The sequence below is a fragment of the Notolepis coatsorum genome, assembly GCF_963971535.1.
Source record: "Notolepis coatsorum genome assembly, chromosome: 1".
Lineage (NCBI taxonomy): Eukaryota > Metazoa > Chordata > Actinopteri > Aulopiformes > Paralepididae > Notolepis > Notolepis coatsorum.
Genome location: NC_140165.1, coordinates 250,062,642 through 250,081,945, shown reverse-complemented (window position 1 = coordinate 250,081,945; position 19,304 = coordinate 250,062,642). Strand labels below are relative to the sequence as shown.

Sequence of the window (19,304 nt, the reverse complement as noted above, 5' to 3'; positions counted from 1 at the left end):
ACTCATGATGGCGATGAACATAATAGGCCACAAGGGGGCGCACTTAACAGTCAAATGGAAACAAGCCTACAATACTTAGATATTACAATACTAAGAAATACAAGGGAATTGCCATAACTTTATGATGGCAATGCTACAAAAACACAAAATATCCAGTGTAATAGAAAAAGATTGCCTGCAAGCCTGTTATCCCTCCCCCCACTCTCTTAATTGATTATTGGTTATTAACCACTTGGGTGTTTTTTCCCCCATTGCCTAATTCAATAATCCATCACAAGATGGATTTTGAAATAGGCCTGCATGCTTGAACAAACACAGTAACACCGTTCATTTTATTTGAATTATATTTGTTTAATAACACGCCAACCAATGGTGTGAGCTTTTTTATTTAAATGCATAATGTAATGTTCTGTTATAAAATAGATTTAGAATGAATAACACGGGCCTATTATTTAATGTGTGTCTTTTAATAATTAAAGGTGCTGTAAGTGGTATATTTTTTTAATAACTTTCTTTATTGGAAGAGTTTTCAAAATTATGCAGACAGTTATACATATTATACATCTTCCATTTTTTTCAGCCCCCCCCCCCCCCATTTCCTATCCCCTAACCCCCCCACGAAGAACGACAACAAACATACATATAATACACGAAAATACAAAATAAAAATATGTGACCGAAAAATAAAAGTAAAAAATACAAAAAAGTGGTATTTTGTTTGTTAACATAAGTGGTCTTCATGTTAAAATAATAATAGCTCTACACTCCAACAGCCATCACTGATATAGAGCGTCTGGTCAGTAACATGGGTCTCCCAGTCCCTCCACTCTGCAGTAAACACTAAATCCATTTCTGGTATCCCTTCCCACTTTATCCAAACAGGAGAGAGAACTCCACACTGGAAAAATGGTCTGACAAAAATGTTAAATAAAAACTAGTTTTGAGCAGATTTGTGCTTGAAACAAGTATAATAATCTGCCAGTGCAGTAAGTGAATCTGGCTTGGTACAATTTCTTGAAATAAGTTAAATATAGGGTTCTCTCTCTCCTGATGGTAATGGTGATGGTAATTGAATACCAGAAGATTTATTTTGTGTTTACTGCAGAGCTGAGGGACTGGGAGACCCGTGTTACTGACCAATATCAGTGATGGCTGTCGGAATGTAGTTATTTAATACTTTACTTTAACAAAAAAATACCAATTACAGCAGTTAACCATGCACATGCGCCCTGTGCTTTAATTGCTAGTCCTTCATCTACAACATAATATATATTTGAACTCTTATCCAAACCCCCCCACCCCCACCTATAGACAGTCCCCTCCCCACCGTATGTATATTTCTCTCCCACCCCCACCTAATGTACAGTCTCCTCCCCACCGTGTGTATATTTCTCTCCCACCCACCCACCCCCTCCCAATCTCCCTACAGTCTCATCCCCATCATATTCTCTGTCAGGATCTATGGGTAACAGTAGGGGTGCACCGATATATCGGTCGGGTATCGGTATCGGCCGATAAGTGCCTTGTTGACTGCTATCGGCCTATCGGCCGATAAGCTCAAATGTGCCGATAGCAGTCGCCGATAACTAACCATCCATTTGTGTAGCGTCAAAAGGCAAAAAAAAAAAAATTCACTCGCGACCTACCTGCACAACGCCCGCCGTCCGCCCCACACACACACAAGCTACTGCATCAAAGTTACTATTTATGATTAACAAGGCATTCGTTTTGTGGCATTAACGTTATATAGTTAGTGTTACACGGACAATAACATCAGCATATTATTATTACCCATAGCAGCAAGGCATTACTCCGAGTCCGTTCATAGCCGGGAGGCAGACGACTAACGTTACTGGTGAAAATGTGATTTACGTTGGAATACTCCTTTGCCAACTTGCTGTACTTTGCTTGCAGGTCTGCAGCCATTATTACTGGATTAAGAATAGCCCCAACTTTAGCCAACGTGACGTTATGGCTAAACCTTTAACATTAGTTAACCCTAGCTTACGGTTAGCTGTTCAATGCTAATGTAATAACACAACCAAGCGAATCCATCAGAGCTCCCCATCAACACCGCTCTGTCGGGAGGATGGCATTTAAGAAAGTATCTGCTGTTAAAATGACACAAACATTCGTTTTGTGGCATTAACGTTATTATAGTTAGTTACACGTTCAATTACATCAGCATAGTATTTACCCGAAGATAGCAAGCAAGCCGTGCATAGCTCGGTTACATTCCGTTGCTCATTCCGTACCCAACTACACATTCTGCAATCTGTTAATAAAGTTTTCAACCAGACAAATGTATAGAAAGGCTTTGTTTTATTATAACATTTGTTGCAGTAAAATCATTGTGTCTCGTTTGGCCATCCTGTGGAGCGCGCTGGTCGGCGGGCACTGCCGGGCAGCTAACTTATTAGCTTGTTGTGGTTCTGAGTTTGACTCGCATTCTCACAAGCAGATCAATGGCGGCATGCCCCGAAGTAGAAAAATGAATAAACGCTTGGTGGTAAGCAGGAGGTGGGTGCTAGCGGTGTGGCGTAATTGGCCGAATCGACTGTCAATCAAAATGGTTCCATTGCATTGGTTGAAAGCTCTGGTTGAGAGAATAGTATCCCGCTGCAGGCCGCCAGAATGGTTCCATTGCATTGGTTGAAAGCTCTGGTTGAGAAAATAGTATCCCTCTGCAGGCCGCCAGACGATACTGGGAGAGGGATCAGTGATACCATAAACATATTTCTTGATGTTTCCTTTTTTAAGTAAGTAAAGAGGCCTACAAATACAAACACACATACAAATATACAGTAGTTTCATTAAAAAAATTAAAAAAATATTAAAAAAAAATATTAAAAAAAATATTAAAAAAAATTAAAAATACTTATTTTTTGCCACAATTATCGGTATCGGTATCGGTATCGGCCGATTGTGTTAGTTGAACAATCGGTATCGGTATCGGTGGCCAATTTTCATATCGGTGCACCCCTAGGTAACAGTACTGTATATTTGCATATCATATGTCACAAATGTAACAGTACAATATACCTGTATGTCATATATGTCCGGTCCCTATGCCATAAATGGCATGATGTCATAATATGTTGTGTATGTCATGATAAATGTCACTATGAATTGAAAATGGGGGACCCTGATGTAAACAAGACAAACGTCTTTCTCTGGTCTGCATCCCCTTAACACACCGACGGCTTCTCAGTTACAGTGGGTGACAATATTGTCACAAGGAAAGATGAAATTACCTACCTGGGTTCTATCCTAGAGGCTAATCTTTCCTGTGACAAAATGGCATCCAATGTAATAAAAAAAAGTCAACCAACGAACTCGATTCTTGTACGGTCCGGATCTCCTCTCTGGTAAACAAGAATACCCTGAAGACTCTGGCAGGAGCACTCATTCAAGGGTACTACGACTATGCTTGCACCTCATGGTACCGAAGCACCTCAAAGGCGCTAAAAACAAAATTACAAACATCTCAAAACAAACTGGTCAGACTACTGCTTGACCTGACTCCTAGAACCCACCTCACCCCTGCCCACTTTGACAACCTAGGATGGCTTAGAGTAGATGACAGAGTACAGCAACTTGCAATGGGCCTGGTCTACAAGATACACTACACGACCAAGGTACCCATGTACATGTCAAAATACTTCCCAAAGGTCAGTGAATACCACAACCACAACACCAGAGGGAGCTCCACAAATCATGTTAAACCCAGATTCGGCTCAAACAAGGGACTAAACACGTTTCGCAATTATGCCACATCAATGTGGAACGCCCTACCCAAAGCTGTAAAGGAATGTGAATCACTACCCACCTTCAAAACCACTCTCAAGGAGCACCTACGAGAGACTGCAATTCGAAACTGGCCCCTGTAAATGTCCTAACACAACCCCCTCCAATGTACAGTAAATGACCAAGTATGGTTTTGTCAATATTCCAATGTACAGTTTTGCTTGTACAGTGTTCCCCCCACCCCCCCAACCTCCAATGTACAGCCCCCCCCAACCCAACCCCACCTACCCAACCTCCCCCAATGTACAGTTTTTACGTCAAATGTATATACTCTCTTTTCTGGACTCTTTTTGTATCACAAACAGTACTGTATTTGCAAATCTGGTATGTCATAGATGTAGCAGTACTGTCTATCTGTATGTATATGTCCTGATGAATTGAAAATGGGGGACCCTGATGTAAACAAGACGAAAGTCTTTCTCTGGTCTGCATCCCCTTAACAATTGTGTGTATTGAGCTGTAGGCCTACTGTGTATTGTACCCATTCTGCAATCTGTTAATAAAGTTTTCAATCAATCAATCAAAACAATTGTGTGTATTGAGCCGTACTGAATTTGTACCCATTCTGCAATCTGTTAAATAAAATGTTCATTCATTCATCTGACCGCGTGGCTGTCGGGTCTAGTTGATAGATATAGAAGCCGCATGAAACCTGGTCGTGTGTTGTGTTCAGAGACACGCCGGCCCGCGCAGGGGTTTCCTGCTCCTGTTTTAAATGCGGTCTAATTCACGTCTGGCCTCTTGGTCGCTGCACTTCAGCCTCATTTCATTAGCGCTCTAGTGGGAGAAGCAATAGGAGGGGCCAGTCCTCCACTGCCGGCCAGCTGTTACAGCCGAGCGGGGGGAACATCTGTCAAGTCGGCGGAAATGTAGTCGCAACTTTACTTCCGGTTTAACAAGTTCACCTTCAAAAATAAAAGCAATGAATGAATGAAAACTTTATTTAACAGATTGCAGAATGGGTACAATACTGTACGGCTCAATACATACAATTGTTAAGGGGATGCAGACCAGAGAAAGACGTTTGTCTTGTTTACATCAGGGTCCCCCATTTTCAATTCATATAGTGACATTTATGACATACACAACATACATGACATTTATGGCATAGGGACATACATGACATACAGCCGGTATATAGTACTGTGTAGTGATTGTTAATGGTACATAATTCACCCACGGAACTATTGTTAGGAACAAGAGTTCCGCCCGGACATTATATGAGGTGGCACTGCCTGCCACCACGAGTCAGTCGTTCTGCACGCAACGGAGCAGTAGCTTGTTGTATTTTGTGTATTGAATAAAAGCTGTTCGCTCTACCGAGCTACCGTCTCCGACTCCCATCTCTCGGCACTACACTGGTGACCCCGACGTTGGTCTCGCTGAAGTATCAGGGACCGGACCGAACATGGCAAACGATGCCGTTATTATTCGATTGCCGGAGTTTTGGGAGCATTCTGCGGCGGCGTGGTTCGCGCAGGCAGAGGCGCAGTTCGCCCTACGAGGGGTTGACGACGACGCCGCGAGATATTACCACGTCGTCTCGAGCCTCGGGAGCACGACAGCGGCGAGGACGGTAGGCTTCATAACAGCTCCGCCTGCCCGGTATAAATATGAGGCGTTTAAGACGCACCTACTCAGGATTTTTGAGTTGTCACCGTCTGAGCGGGCCCGACGCTTGCTGGATATACGTGGCTTGGGAGACAGCAAGCCGTCGGCGCATATGGAGATGATGCTGAACCTGCTGGGCGCCGAGCAGCCGAACTTTTTATTTAAAGAGCTGTTCCTCAGGCACATGCCGCCACGGGTACAGACGGCACTGGCCAATACGAACATTGTGGATCCCCGTGCTCTGGCAGAGGAGGCAGATCGCTTCTACCTGGCCACTCGACACTTTGCCCCAGGGCTAATAGCCTCGACATGCGGTTACACGCCGCAGGGGGGAGGGGCGAGGAAGATCAGGAGCAGCGCTGCCGCAGGCCGGTGTTATTACCACGCACGTTTCGGCGCGAGGGCGACGAGATGCCGTTCCCCTTGCACTTTCGGCATAACGCATAAACGCAGACACCTGCGCCCAGTAGCAGCGGTGAGCGCAGGTATGTCGAACCGGCTGCTTTTCATTAGAGACACACTCTCCGGTTGCAAATTCCTCTGCGACACCGGAGCTCAGAGGAGCGTCCTGCCAGCTACGAGAGAGGACATCGCCGGCGATGATAGAGGTCCACGCCTGACGACCGCCAACGATACCCCTATCCGCACCTACGGTACAAGGACCGTGGAACTGTGTTTTGGGGGCCAGCGGTTCACGTGGGACTGCATCACGGCCGACATTTCGTTCCCACTACTGGGGGCAGATTTCCTGGGTGCACACGGTCTCCTCGTGGACATTAGACATGGCCGCCTAATAAACGCACAGACACGGGCTTCGTTGGCATGTGTCCGCGATGAGGCGACATACGGCGGCCTTCTTACAGCCTTCACCGACCACGAACCCCTCACGTTTTCTGAGTCAAGACACGTCGCCGAGAAGCCCAACGTCGTCATCGGAGCTGTACAGCCGGACCTCGACTACGTCAACAGGGGCTCGGAACAGGCCTCCGACCACGACATCCAGGCCCTCGGGACTGCAGATTCCAGGCTACGCCTGGAGGACGTCGCGATTGGTCACGCGGGTCCGACGCTGCTGGGTGACCTGTCCACCGGACACCCTAGCCCACAGGCCCCTGAGGACTGGCGAAGGCTCGCCTTTGAGGTGGGGTACAACCACCACAAGGTTGAACCCGCCCACGTAGACATTTCCCAGCCCTTGGAGCTGGCCCTCTCCCCCCGCCGAGGCCGTCCGCCGCTACCCCGGGACCCGCCAACGACGGAGCCGCCGTTGGCCTCGTCGACGTCTGTGCCCCCGGGTGTCGGGGGGGACACGGGCGCTTGCGCCGCCCCTACCACCCCGACCCTGGCTTTCCGCACTCACCGTGGCCGGTTCATGCCCCCGGGCGCCGTGGAGGGCGCAATCGCTTGCACCGCGCCCCGGGTTGTCCGCTCACGCCGCGGCCGGGTCGTGGTCTCTCCCCGCCGTGGAGATTTTGACCATGGTTGAATTCTGGGGGGGCTTGTGTAGTGATTGTTAATGGTACATAATTCACCCACGGAACTATTGTTAGGAACAAGAGTTCCGCCCGGACATTATATGAGGTGGCACTGCCTGCCACCACGAGTCAGTCGTTCTGCACGCAACGGAGCAGTAGCTTGTTGTATTTTGTGTATTGAATAAAAGCTGTTCGCTCTACCGAGCTACCGTCTCCGACTCCCATCTCTCGGCACTACAACTGTTACATTTGTGACATATATGATATGCAAATATACAGTACTGTTACCCATAGATCCTGACAGAGAGTATATACATATGGGGAGGAGACTGTACATTAGGAGGGGGTGGGTGGGTGGGAGAGAAATATACATACAGTGGGGAGAGAATACACACGGTGGGGAGGAGACTGACTATTAGGAGGGGGTGGGGGGGTATGGACATTTACGGTGGCCAGTTTCGAATTGCAGCCTCCCGTAGGTGCTCTTTTAGAGCGGTTTTGAATGTGGGTAGGGATTCACATATACACATATACAGTTATTCTGTTGGCAAATGTACGCATGATAATATCTTTATTTCCACATACCTCCTGGAAGCGTTCTCCCACCAGCCACTCTCCTTCAGAGAGGTTCAGAGTGTGGGGCCACATACCCTATACATACAGTGCCTTGCTCAAGCAAGCCATATACTCAATGTATACCTGCCTACTGCTTTCACTGTCTACAACTGCCCTACACTGTAATCATAACTACCTACCTCATATTATACTCTTCTACCCATACAACTCTGTATGATAGCATGCACAATAATTCTCTATACAATGTATATATTTATTAAGGCTGTCAAATATATCGCGTTAATATCGCGTTAACTCCCGATTCTATTAATGCCACTAATTTTTTTAACTCAAGATTAACTAAAAAAAAAAAAAAAAAATTTTTTTTACTAGACTTCACTCAGGTGTATTATTGATGCTCTCATTGATACTATGTTTGTTTCTGAAGTGTGTGTGTGTGTGTGTGTGTGTGTGTGTGTGTGTGTGTGTGTGTGTGTGAGATATAGAGAGAGAGGGGGGTGAGAGAGATGAGGAAGGGGCAAAAGAGAAAAAGAGCTGGGAGAGTGTGTGTGTGAGGGAGAGAGGGGGGTGTGTGATTAATCAGCCCTTGTGTGTGTGAATGTAACAAGTTCCTAACGTTTTCTTTCCCCTATTATTTCATGCACACTTTATTCATTGTTTTAAATTATTATTTTCTTTTAAGTTATTTTGTGCATCACTCTGTTTTGAATTTGATGCAAATTTGCAATGCATGAGGGTCATCCTTTTGTGTTAAATGGCTGCACAAAGCAAGCATTTGTTGACTCGCATGTTGATAAGAGTATTAAAACTTGGAACTTGAAAAAGATCTGTTTAAGGTAAAAAAAAATAAAAATAAAAAAATGCGATTAATTTGCGATTAATCGCGAGTTAACTATGGACAATCATGCGATTAATCGAGTTAAATATTTTAATCGTTTGACAGCACTAATATTTATATTTACTGTGTATATATTTCCATATCTGTCTGCAGTTAATTCTTATATATCTATTTACACACCTGCATATAACCCATGTAACTCTGTATAATAATAGCATGTATAATAATGCTGTATACATTGTATATATACATTATATATTTATATACTATTTACCATGTATATATTTCCATATCTGTCGATATATAGTACCTGCATATAATTATTTCTATATACCTACTTATACACCTGCATATAACCCATAACTCTGTATGATAGCATGTACAATAATGCGGTATATACCGTATATATTTATATTTACCATATAAATATTTACCCACATCTCTTTGTATATACCTGCATATAATTCTTTTTACATATCTGTAGAGTCTATATCTGTACATATCCCTTACCTACTCTTACTAGTCATACTGCTGGCCAGTATGCCTTACTACCATAGTGTCATTATACCTGTATCACTTTACATATTAATATTACAACTCTGTACATACATCTGATTAGCACTATAGAGTTAGAGTTTTAATTTTTTGTCACATGGAATCAATACAATCAGAGTTTCTTCATATACAATCATAAATATCATACCATACTATTCAGGAACTTTGGAAATGACTCAATAATCAACTAGGCTGCAGTAAAAAACTTAAAACCAGATTCTCAAACATAAACAAAGACGGACAACACGCTCATCACAGACAAGCTGGATGTAGCCAATTACTTAAACATCTTCTTCACAAACATAGCCACAACACTGGTAAACAAACTACCCTCCCACTCAGGGCATTATGGGGTAGAACATGATAGTAGCATACTACAAAAACCTAGGGGTTCGGTCCACAAAGACGACTTCAAACTTGAAATGGTAACAACCGATGAGGTACTCAAAAAATTTAGCACCCTCCAACCTAACAAGGCCACTGGCCATGACAACATCCCCTCCAAATTCCTCAGAGACTCAGCAGCCGCCATCACCCCAGTCATCACACACATAATAAACCTCTCTATAAAACAGGGACACGTCCCCAAGGACTTCAAAATTGCGAGAGTGACCCCTCTGCACAAAAAGGGCAGCTAATTAGACCCAGGCAACTACCGCCCTGTTTCTATCCTTACATCCATCTCGAAAGTCATGGAGAAAATAGTCTACAAACAGGTCGAAAAGTACCTGGCGGAAAAAAATCTAATCTACGAATTCCAATCTGGCTTCAGAACGTCCCACTCCACTGACACATGCCTCCTCTATTTGAACGACCACATCAAACAAGAGGTGGACGCGGGCAAATACTGCGGCATTGGTCATGCTGGACCTACAAAAGGCCTTTGACACTGTCAATCACTCCATTCTGATTGACAAGCTAAAAGCAATTGGTTTTGATAGTTTATCAGTGAGCTGGATGCAATCCTACCTGGAGGGGAGAGAACAGATGGTAGAGGTAAACGGTACTCTATCCCCCCCCCCCTCACAGTGAGCTGTGGTGTTCCACAAGGAAGCATACTAGGACCGCTACTCTTCCTAATTTATGCAAATGACATGTCGTCAGCCTGTGACTGCAACTTGTTCCTGTTTGCGGACGACTCAGCCCTGCTGGTCTCTGACAAGAACATGTTTCAGGTTGAAAAAACCCTCAGCTCGGAACTAGGCAAAATCTGCATATGGCTCGCTGATAACAAACTATCATTACACATGGGCAAAACAGAGTCCATTCTCTTCGGCTCAAATAACAAACTCAGCAAGACCGACGGCTTCTCAGTTACAGTGGGTGACAATATTGTCACAAGGAAAGACGAAATTACCTACCTGGGTTCCATCCTAGAGGCAAATCTTTCCTGTGACAAAATGGCATCCAATGTAATAAAAAAAGTCAACCAATGAACTAGATTCTTGTACCGGATCTCCTCTCTGGTAAACAAGAATACCCTGAAGACTCTGGCAGGAGCACTCATTCAAGGGTACTACGACTATGCGTGCACCTCATGGTACCAAAGCACCTCAAAGGCGCTAAAAACAAGATTACAAACATCTCAAAACAAACTGGTCAGACTACTACTTGACCTTACCCCCAGAACCCACCTCACCCCTGCCCACTTCGACAACCTAGGATGGCTTAGAGTAGACGACAGAGTAGAGCAACTTGCAATGGGCCTGGTCTACAAGATACACTATACGACTAAGGTACCCATGTACATGTCAAAATACTTCCCAAAGGTCAGTGAATACCACAACCACTACACCAGAGGAAGCTCAACAAATCATGTTAAACCCAGATTCGGCTCAAACAAGGGACTAAACACGTTTCGCAATTATGCCACATCAATGTGGAACGCCCTACCCAAAGCTGTAAAGGAATGTGAATCCCTACCCACATTCAAAACCGCTCTTAAAGAGCACCTACGGGAGGCTGCAATTCAAAACTGGCCACCGTAAATGCCCAAAACCCCCACCACCTCCTAATAGACAGTCTCCTCCCCACCGCATGTATATATTCCCTCCCCGCCGTATGTATATTTCTCTCCCACCCACCCACCCCCTCCTAATGTACAGTCCCCTCCCCATCATATGTATATACTCTGTCAGGATCTGGGGGTAACAGTACTGTATATTTGAATACCTTTTATGTCACAAATGTATCAGTACTAAATACCTATATGTCCCTATGTCATAAATGTCATGTATGTTATGTATGTCATAAATGTCTATATGAATTGAAAATGGGGGACCCTGATGTAAACAAGACAAACGTCTTTCTCTGGTCTGCATCCCCTTAACAATTGTGTGTATTGAGCCGTACTGTATTGTACCCATTCTGCAATCTGTTAAATAAAGTTTTCATTCATTCATTCATTCATTCATTCATTCATTCATTCATTCATTCATTCATTCATTCATTCATTCATTCAGTAGTACTCATTTATACATTTTATACCCAGTATAATCACCTGTACATTGTATATTACTATTGCACTTTACTGTTACATCTGCACTCTGGTTGGATGCCAAAGTTATTTTCATTGTACTGTACTTGTGCTGTATAATGACAATATACATTTGAAGGCTTTTATTTAGAAAGATACGCACCGGAAATGAGAACGGTTCTCCGAGGACTTGACATTTGGTCCAGAAAGGCAGGCAGGCAGGCAGGCTGCAGGGGGAGGTGCTGCTCTGCTCCCCTCTCCTCTCAACCCGCGGAGGCATCTACACGCATCACGACACCACCACCACCATCACACAGACATGGTGACCACCACAGACGGAGCTTGGAATAACCGATGTGATTTATGCACTATTTGAAATGTATTTTTATTTATCATATTATTAGGAACAACTACAACTAGGGAGGCGGTGCTGTCGTCGTGCTGTGTGGGGGTTAGTACTGAAGCAAGTGCAGAGAGAGAGAGAGAGAGAGAGAGAGAGAGAGAGAGAGAGAGAGAGAGAGAGACACACAGAGAGAGAGAGACACACAGAGAGAGAGAGAGACACACAGAGAGAGAGAGGGGGCGAGTTAGGGAGAGAGAGAGAGAGAGAGAGAGAGAGAGAGAGAGAGAGAGTGAGAGTGAGAGAGTGAGAGAGTGAGTGAGTTAGGGACCCAGGCAGGCAGGCTAGAGACGGACACAACACCGGGCCTGGATGTAGACTCCCCGGCCTCCTCCTGCCTCCTGCCTCCTGCCTCCCTCCGCACCCGTCATGGGGGAGACCAAGATCATCTACCACCTCGACGACCAAGAGACCCCGTATCTGGTGAAGCTGCCCATCCCGGCGGACAGGGTGACTCTGGCGGACTTCAAAAATGTCCTCAACAAGCCCAATTACAAATTCTTCTTCAAATCTATGGACGATGACTTCGGGTGAGTGGCTAAAGGCGCAAACTGGATCATTACATCTACATGAGCGTCCCCTCCATCCTCCAGCCTGGTACCCTGGTGCTCTGGCTCTCCGCTTAGCTGCTAGATGTCATTATTATTATTATTATTATTATTATTATTATTATTATTATTATTATTATTATTATTATTATTATTATTATTATTATTATTATTATTATTATTATTATTATTATTATTATTATTATTATTATTATTATTATTATTATTATTATTATTATTTATTATTATTTATTATTATTATTGTTGTTGTTATTATTGTTATTGTTATTTATAAGGCGTGGATGAGGGGCACTGATACAGTGTGATGTCCATCTGAGGGAAAGTAAACGTCTCGCATCTCTCAGTATATCCTGGTGAAATCAGGGGAATTTGTCAGTAACACACAGCTGGGGTGTCAGTAATACACAGCTGGGGTGTCAGTAACACACAGCTGGGGTGTCAGTAATACACAGCTGGGGTGTCAGTAACACACAGCTGGGGTGTCAGTAATACACAGCTGGGGTGTCAGTAACACACAGCTGGGGTGTCAGTAATACACAGCTGGGGTGTCAGTAATACACAGCTGGGGTGTCAGTAACACACAGCTGGGGTGTCAGTAACACACAGTTGGGGTGTCAGTAATAAACAGCTGGGGTGTCAGTAACACACAGCTGGGGTGTCAGTAATACACAGCTGGGGTGTCAGTAACACACAGCTGGGGTGTCAGTAACACACAGCTGGGGTGTCAGTAACACACAGCTGGGGTGTCAGTAACACACAGCTGGGGTGTCAGTAATACACAGCTGGGGTGTCAGTAATACACAGCTGGGGTGTCAGTAACACACAGCTGGGGTGTCAGTAACACACAGTTGGGGTGTCAGTAATAAACAGCTGGGGTGTCAGTAACACACAGCTGGGGTGTCAGTAATACACAGCTGGGGTGTCAGTAACACACAGCTGGGGTGTCAGTAACACACAGCTGGGGTGTCAGTAACACACAGCTGGGGTGTCAGTAACACACAGCTGGGGTGTCAGTAACACACAGCTGGGGTGTCAGTAATACACAGCTGGGGTGTCAGTAATACACAGCTGGGGTGTCAGTAACACACAGCTGGGGTGTCAGTAACACACAGCTGGGGTGTCAGTAATAAACAGCTGGGGTGTCAGTAACACACAGCTGGGGTGTCAGTAATACACAGCTGGGGTGTCAGTAATACACAGCTGGGGTGTCAGTAACACACAGCTGGGGTGTCAGTAACACACAGCTGGGGTGTCAGTAACACACAGCTGGGGTGTCAGTAACACACAGCTGGGGTGTCAGTAATACACAGCTGGGGTGTCATTAACACACAGCTGGGGTGTCAGTAATACACAGCTGGGAGCTGGGGTGTCAGTAACACACAGCTGGGGTGTCAGTAATACACAGCTGGGGTGTCAGTAACACACAGCTGGGGTGTCAGTAACACACAGCTGGGGTGTCAGTAACACACAGCTGGGGTGTCAGTAATACACAGCTGGGGTGTCAGTAACACACAGCTGGGGTGTCAGTAATACACAGCTGGGGTGTCAGTAACACACAGCTGGGGTGCATCAGTAATACACAGCTGGGGTGTCAGTAATAAACAGCTGGGGTGTCAGTAATACACAGCTGGGGTGTCAGTAATACACAGCTGGGGTGTCAGTAACACACAGCTGGGGTGTCAGTAACACACAGCTGGGGTGCATCAGTAATACACAGCTGGGGTGTCAGTAACACACAGCTGGGGTGTCAGTAACACACAGCTGGGGTGTCAGTAGTGTTCTGTGCAGGGGCTGATGTTGTTTTATACAGTGCTGCCCAACGCATGGGGCCATATTCTATCTGAAGCACGTGAGGGTGACTTCTCACACGGTGGTCCAGAGGGTGACTTCTCACACGGTGGTCCAGAGGGTGACTTCTCACACGGTCCAGTGGGTGACTTCTCACACGGTGGTCCAGAGGGTGACTTCTCACACGGTCCAGAGGGTGACTTCTCACACGGTCCAGAGGGTGACTTCTCACACGGTGGTCCAGAGGGTGACTTCTCACACGGTCCAGAGGGTGACTTCTCACACGGTGGTCCAGAGGGTGACTTCTCACACGGTCCAGAGGGTGACTTCTCACACGGTGGTCCAGAGGGTGACTTCTCACACGGTCCAGAGGGTGACTTCTCACACGGTGGTCCAGAGGGTGACTTCTCACACGGTCCAGAGGGTGACTTCTCACACGGTGGTCCAGAGGGTGACTTCTCACACGGTGGTCCAGAGGGTGACTTCTCACACGGTGGTCCAGAGGGTGACTTCTCACACGGTCCAGAGGGTGACTTCTCACACGGTCCAGAGGGTGACTTCTCACACGGTCCAGAGGGTGACTTCTCACACGGTCCAGAGGGTGACTTCTCACACGGTGGTCCAGAGGGTGACTTCTCACACGGTGGTCCAGAGGGTGACTTCTCACACGGTGGTCCAGAGGGTGACTTCTCACACGGTCCAGAGGGTGACTTCTCACACGGTCCAGAGGGTGACTTCTCACACGGTCCAGAGGGTGACTTCTCACACGGTGGTCCAGATGGTGACTTCTCACACGGTCCAGAGGGTGACTTCTCACACGGTGGTCCAGATGGTGACTTCTCACACGGTCCAGAGGGTGACTTCTCACACGGTGGTCCAGAGGGTGACTTCTCACACGGTCCAGAGGGTGACTTCTCACACGGTGGTCCAGAGGGTGACTTCTCACACGGTCCAGAGGGTGACTTCTCACACGGTGGTCCAGAGGGTGACTTCTCACACGGTGGTCCAGAGGGTGACTTCTCACACGGTCCAGAGGGTGACTTCTCACACGGTCCAGAGGGTGACTTCTCACACGGTCCAGAGGGTGACTTCTCACACGGTCCAGAGGGTGACTTCTCACACGGTCCAGAGGGTGACTTCTCACACGGTCCAGAGGGTGACTTCTCACACGGTGGTCCAGAGGGTGACTTCTCACACGGTGGTCCAGAGGGTGACTTCTCACACGGTGGTGCAGAGGGTGACTTCTCACACGGTGGTCCAGAGGGTGACTTCTCACACGGTGGTCCAGAGGGTGACTTCTCACACGGTGGTCCAGAGGGTGACTTCTCACACGGTCCAGAGGGTGACTTCTCACACGGTCCAGAGGGTGACTTCTCACACGGTGGTCCAGAGGGTGACTTCTCACACGGTGGTCCAGAGGGTGACTTCTCACACGGTGGTCCAGAGGGTGACTTCTCACACGGTCCAGAGGGTGACTTCTCACACGGTGGTCCAGAGGGTGACTTCTCACACGGTGGTCCAGAGGGTGACTTCTCACACGGTCCAGAGGGTGACTTCTCACACGGTGGTCCAGAGGGTGACTTCTCACACGGTCCAGAGGGTCACATATGCGGTTAATTCGGGAATTTGAGGGAATCCAAATTTCAGCACGAGTTGTTTATTTATTATGACGGTGTTTTGAAGCTATTGAACAACACAGTATTTTAGGGGCCATGTGTCCAATTGTCCATCCTCCCAAACTTCACCTCGACGTGTTACACTATACACGCACCATCACTGACACAATTACATTGCTATTTTTAATAAAAGTTGTCCACTTTATTGTGATCATAATTACATTATTTGTATTCCGTCTGAGACCTTGATTCGATGCCCTAACTCAGAACAGAACAGAGGGATGGTTGTTATACAGCATCTTAGCCAAACAGGCCCAGACAGGATATTAAAACAATGCTGGGATGTTACATCTGGTTACTGTATCACTGTCTGATCTGTTACATAGTTTCTGTATGATATTAAAACACCAGGTTACTGTATCACTGTCTGATCTGTTACATAGTTTCTGTATGATATTAAAACACCAGGTTACTGTATCACTGTCTGATCTGTTACATAGTTTCTGTATGATATTAAAACACCAGGTTACTGTATCACTGTCTGATCTGTTACATAGTTTCTGTATGATATTAAAACACCAGGTTACTGTATCACTGTCTGATCTGTTACATAGTTTCTGTATGATATTAAAACACCAGGTTACTGTATCACTGCGACCTGCTGGAGTCTGGTCTGTTACATTGTTTCCGTATGATATTAAAACACCAGGTTACTGTATCACTGCGACCTGCTGGAGTCTGGTCTGTTACATTGTTTCCGTATGATATTAAAACACCAGGTTACTGTATCACTGCGACCTGCTGGAGTCTGGTCTGTTACATTGTTTCTGTATGATATTAAAACACCAGGTTACTGTATCACTGTGACCTGCTGGAGTCTGGTCTGTTACATTGTTTCCGTATGATATCAAAACACCAGGTTACTGTATCACTGTGACCTGCTGGAGTCTGGTCTGTTACATTGTTTCCGTATGATATTAAAACACCAGGTTACTGTATCACTGTGACCTGCTGGAGTCTGGTCTGTTACATTGTTTCCGTATGATATTAAAACACCAGGTTACTGTATCACTGTGACCTGCTGGAGTCTGGTCTGTTACATTGTTTCCGTATGATATTAAAACACCAGGTTACTGTATCACTGCGACCTGCTGGAGTCTGGTCTGTTACATTGTTTCCGTTTGGATTCGATCACTCTATAGCGCGGCTTTTCTTATCATTGAAACGCTGTTTGTTTTGGTCGGGTCTCTCTCGCCTCGTTACACATTCCTTCCTCCTGGTCTCACTTCCTTCCGCACACCGGAGACGCTGCCGTTGGTGCTGATGTTGGAGGAGAGCTACAGTAGCCTCTAGCTAGCAGGCAGCATCTCATCATGCGGTGCCCTATTAACATGAAACACTGAATACAGCATGCGTCCGTTTGATACAAATAACTAGATCAAACAAATATAAATAGCCTATAGATCTCATTAATAATAATAATAATAATAATACGAAGAAGAAGAAGAATGAATTGTATTTATAGAGCACCCTTTAAAATACAATGCAGTCTCAAGGTGCTTTAATAACATGGCATACTAAATAGAAATATACATCATAATAAAACATTAAGAAGCAGATAAATTAAAACAACAGAATGGCCAAGGAAAGCACATCAGTAGAACACATCAGGACCCCAGAGAAAAGCACTGTAAGAGATGTGTCTTCAGTCTTGATTTAACCCTTTCACTGCCACACGACAGAAGGTTAACCCTTTACTAACACACAACCGACGGTCGCCTTTGGTCATACATACTATAGGAAACTATAGGAACAGTGAGGACAAGAAAGAGTGCCTATGTAACATAGGCACTCTTTCTTGTCCTCACTGTTCCTATAGTTTTGTTTTTAATTAGTGACTGTCTGATGATTTTATCTAAATTATTTTATTCTACTTTTGTATCTGGCTTCACTGTTTTTTAACTGCTGTCTGTTGTTGTTGTTGTTGTTTTTATATATTAAGCTGTAGTGTAAAGCACCCTGTGCATTCGTGCTGTGAAGGGTGCTATATAAATAAAAGTCATTCATTCATATTATTGTCGCAGTGAAAGGGTTAACCGTTTGGTAGTGCGGCAGTGAAAGGGTTAAAAACAGTGATGGAGTCTGAGGCCACAGTTCCACAGTCGTGGACCCAGTGTTGTAAAGACACGTTCCTTGCCCCATACTGTAGATCTCATTATGTTCCACTACTGTATGCTGTATAGTGTGATATTCCTCATCGACACTGTTATTCATTACATTTGAGGTTGTCTCTCCTGTGATGGTGGTGGTTTTACTGTGTAAAATAACATGATGACGTTCTTCGATGTGTCCTGGGCGCGTCTATTCGAAAGGCAACCGGTTCATGCTTCCGCGTTCGCGTTTTGCGCTCTGATTGGCCACTGCTGTTTCTGGTTAGAGCATGGATATAGAACACCAGCCCTGATTCCAAACTCTAACCTTAACCAACTTCGAAAGAGTCGCCTAAGCTTAACCAGTGATAAACTAGGCGTTAGGTAGTTTGCTGCTGGTCGAGGCGGAAATGGGCGCGTCACACGATTGGGGCGCACATGTCACATGACCAGAAACGTCAGTGGCCAATCAGATTCGCAAAACGCATGAACCGGTTGCCTTTCGAATAGACTCAGTGAACACATGACATCTCTCTTAGTCACAGCTGCGTGTGATGTCAGCACGTCTGTATGACTGTATGATGTAATACCTTACTGTATGTAGGTCTGTGTGTGATGTCAGCACGTCTGTATGATGTAATACCTTACCTTACTGTATGTAGGTGTAAAGTACTTGAGTAATTGTACTTTGTTACAATACTTAAGTACTGTTTTGGGGGATTTGTACTTTACTCAAGTATTATTAGGTTTGTATACATGCAAATTTCTCGATTCTGATTGGCTGAAACAGTCCATTTACACGTATGTATTGAGACCATTCTACGCTTCTGGTCCCAGGACCCGCCCACAACCGAATCACATCACTCCGCCAGGATCACTCCGTCGGCAAAAACAAGATGGCGGACAATAATCTTTAACAAATGGATATGTTGATAGCGTCATAATGACTAAATATCAAGCGATTCTGTCACGGCGAATGTCTTAGTCTCTTACACAATGTTGGATTGTGTAATCTATGGGTCATGAATCATTGTCTAACAAAAGAAAAATCGCGGATTGATTGATTGATTAATTTGCCATTTTTTTCAATTTCTTTTTCCTTCTCTCTGACTGCAGCCCTCACTCTCACACTGTCCGACGCTGGCTCAGTCTCCACCCACCCCCACACACACACACACACACACACACACACACACACGCACACACACACACACACACACGCACACACACACACTCCTGTCTGCAATGCGGGGGATAGTCAGACTGAGAGAGAGCTGGGTGCTGCGCTGTTCTAAGTGAGCATGGCCTATTGAGTTGATTGATTGTTTGATTGCTAATTTTATTACTGTACGCTTGGTTTCCAACTGGTTAAGTTTAGGCCCTCTACAGTAGGTTTAAAAAAATAAATAAAAAAATAGGGCGAAGAAAACTTTTTTTTCCTAT

At 45.3% G+C, this 19,304-nt stretch overlaps 1 protein-coding gene across 1 annotated transcript in view; it reads left to right on the top strand.

The window, feature by feature from the left end:
* Nucleotides 1-12,107: 12,107 nt before the first annotated feature.
* Nucleotides 12,108-19,304, top strand: part of dvl3b (dishevelled segment polarity protein 3b) — a gene marked incomplete at both ends in the record, with an annotated part of 96,756 nt that continues 89,559 nt past the window's right edge. Inside the window, one exon of the mRNA XM_084309729.1 lies at nt 12,108-12,268. Within this exon, the coding sequence (XP_084165855.1) occupies nt 12,108-12,268 (161 nt within the window). The remainder of the gene's footprint in view (nt 12,269-19,304) is intronic.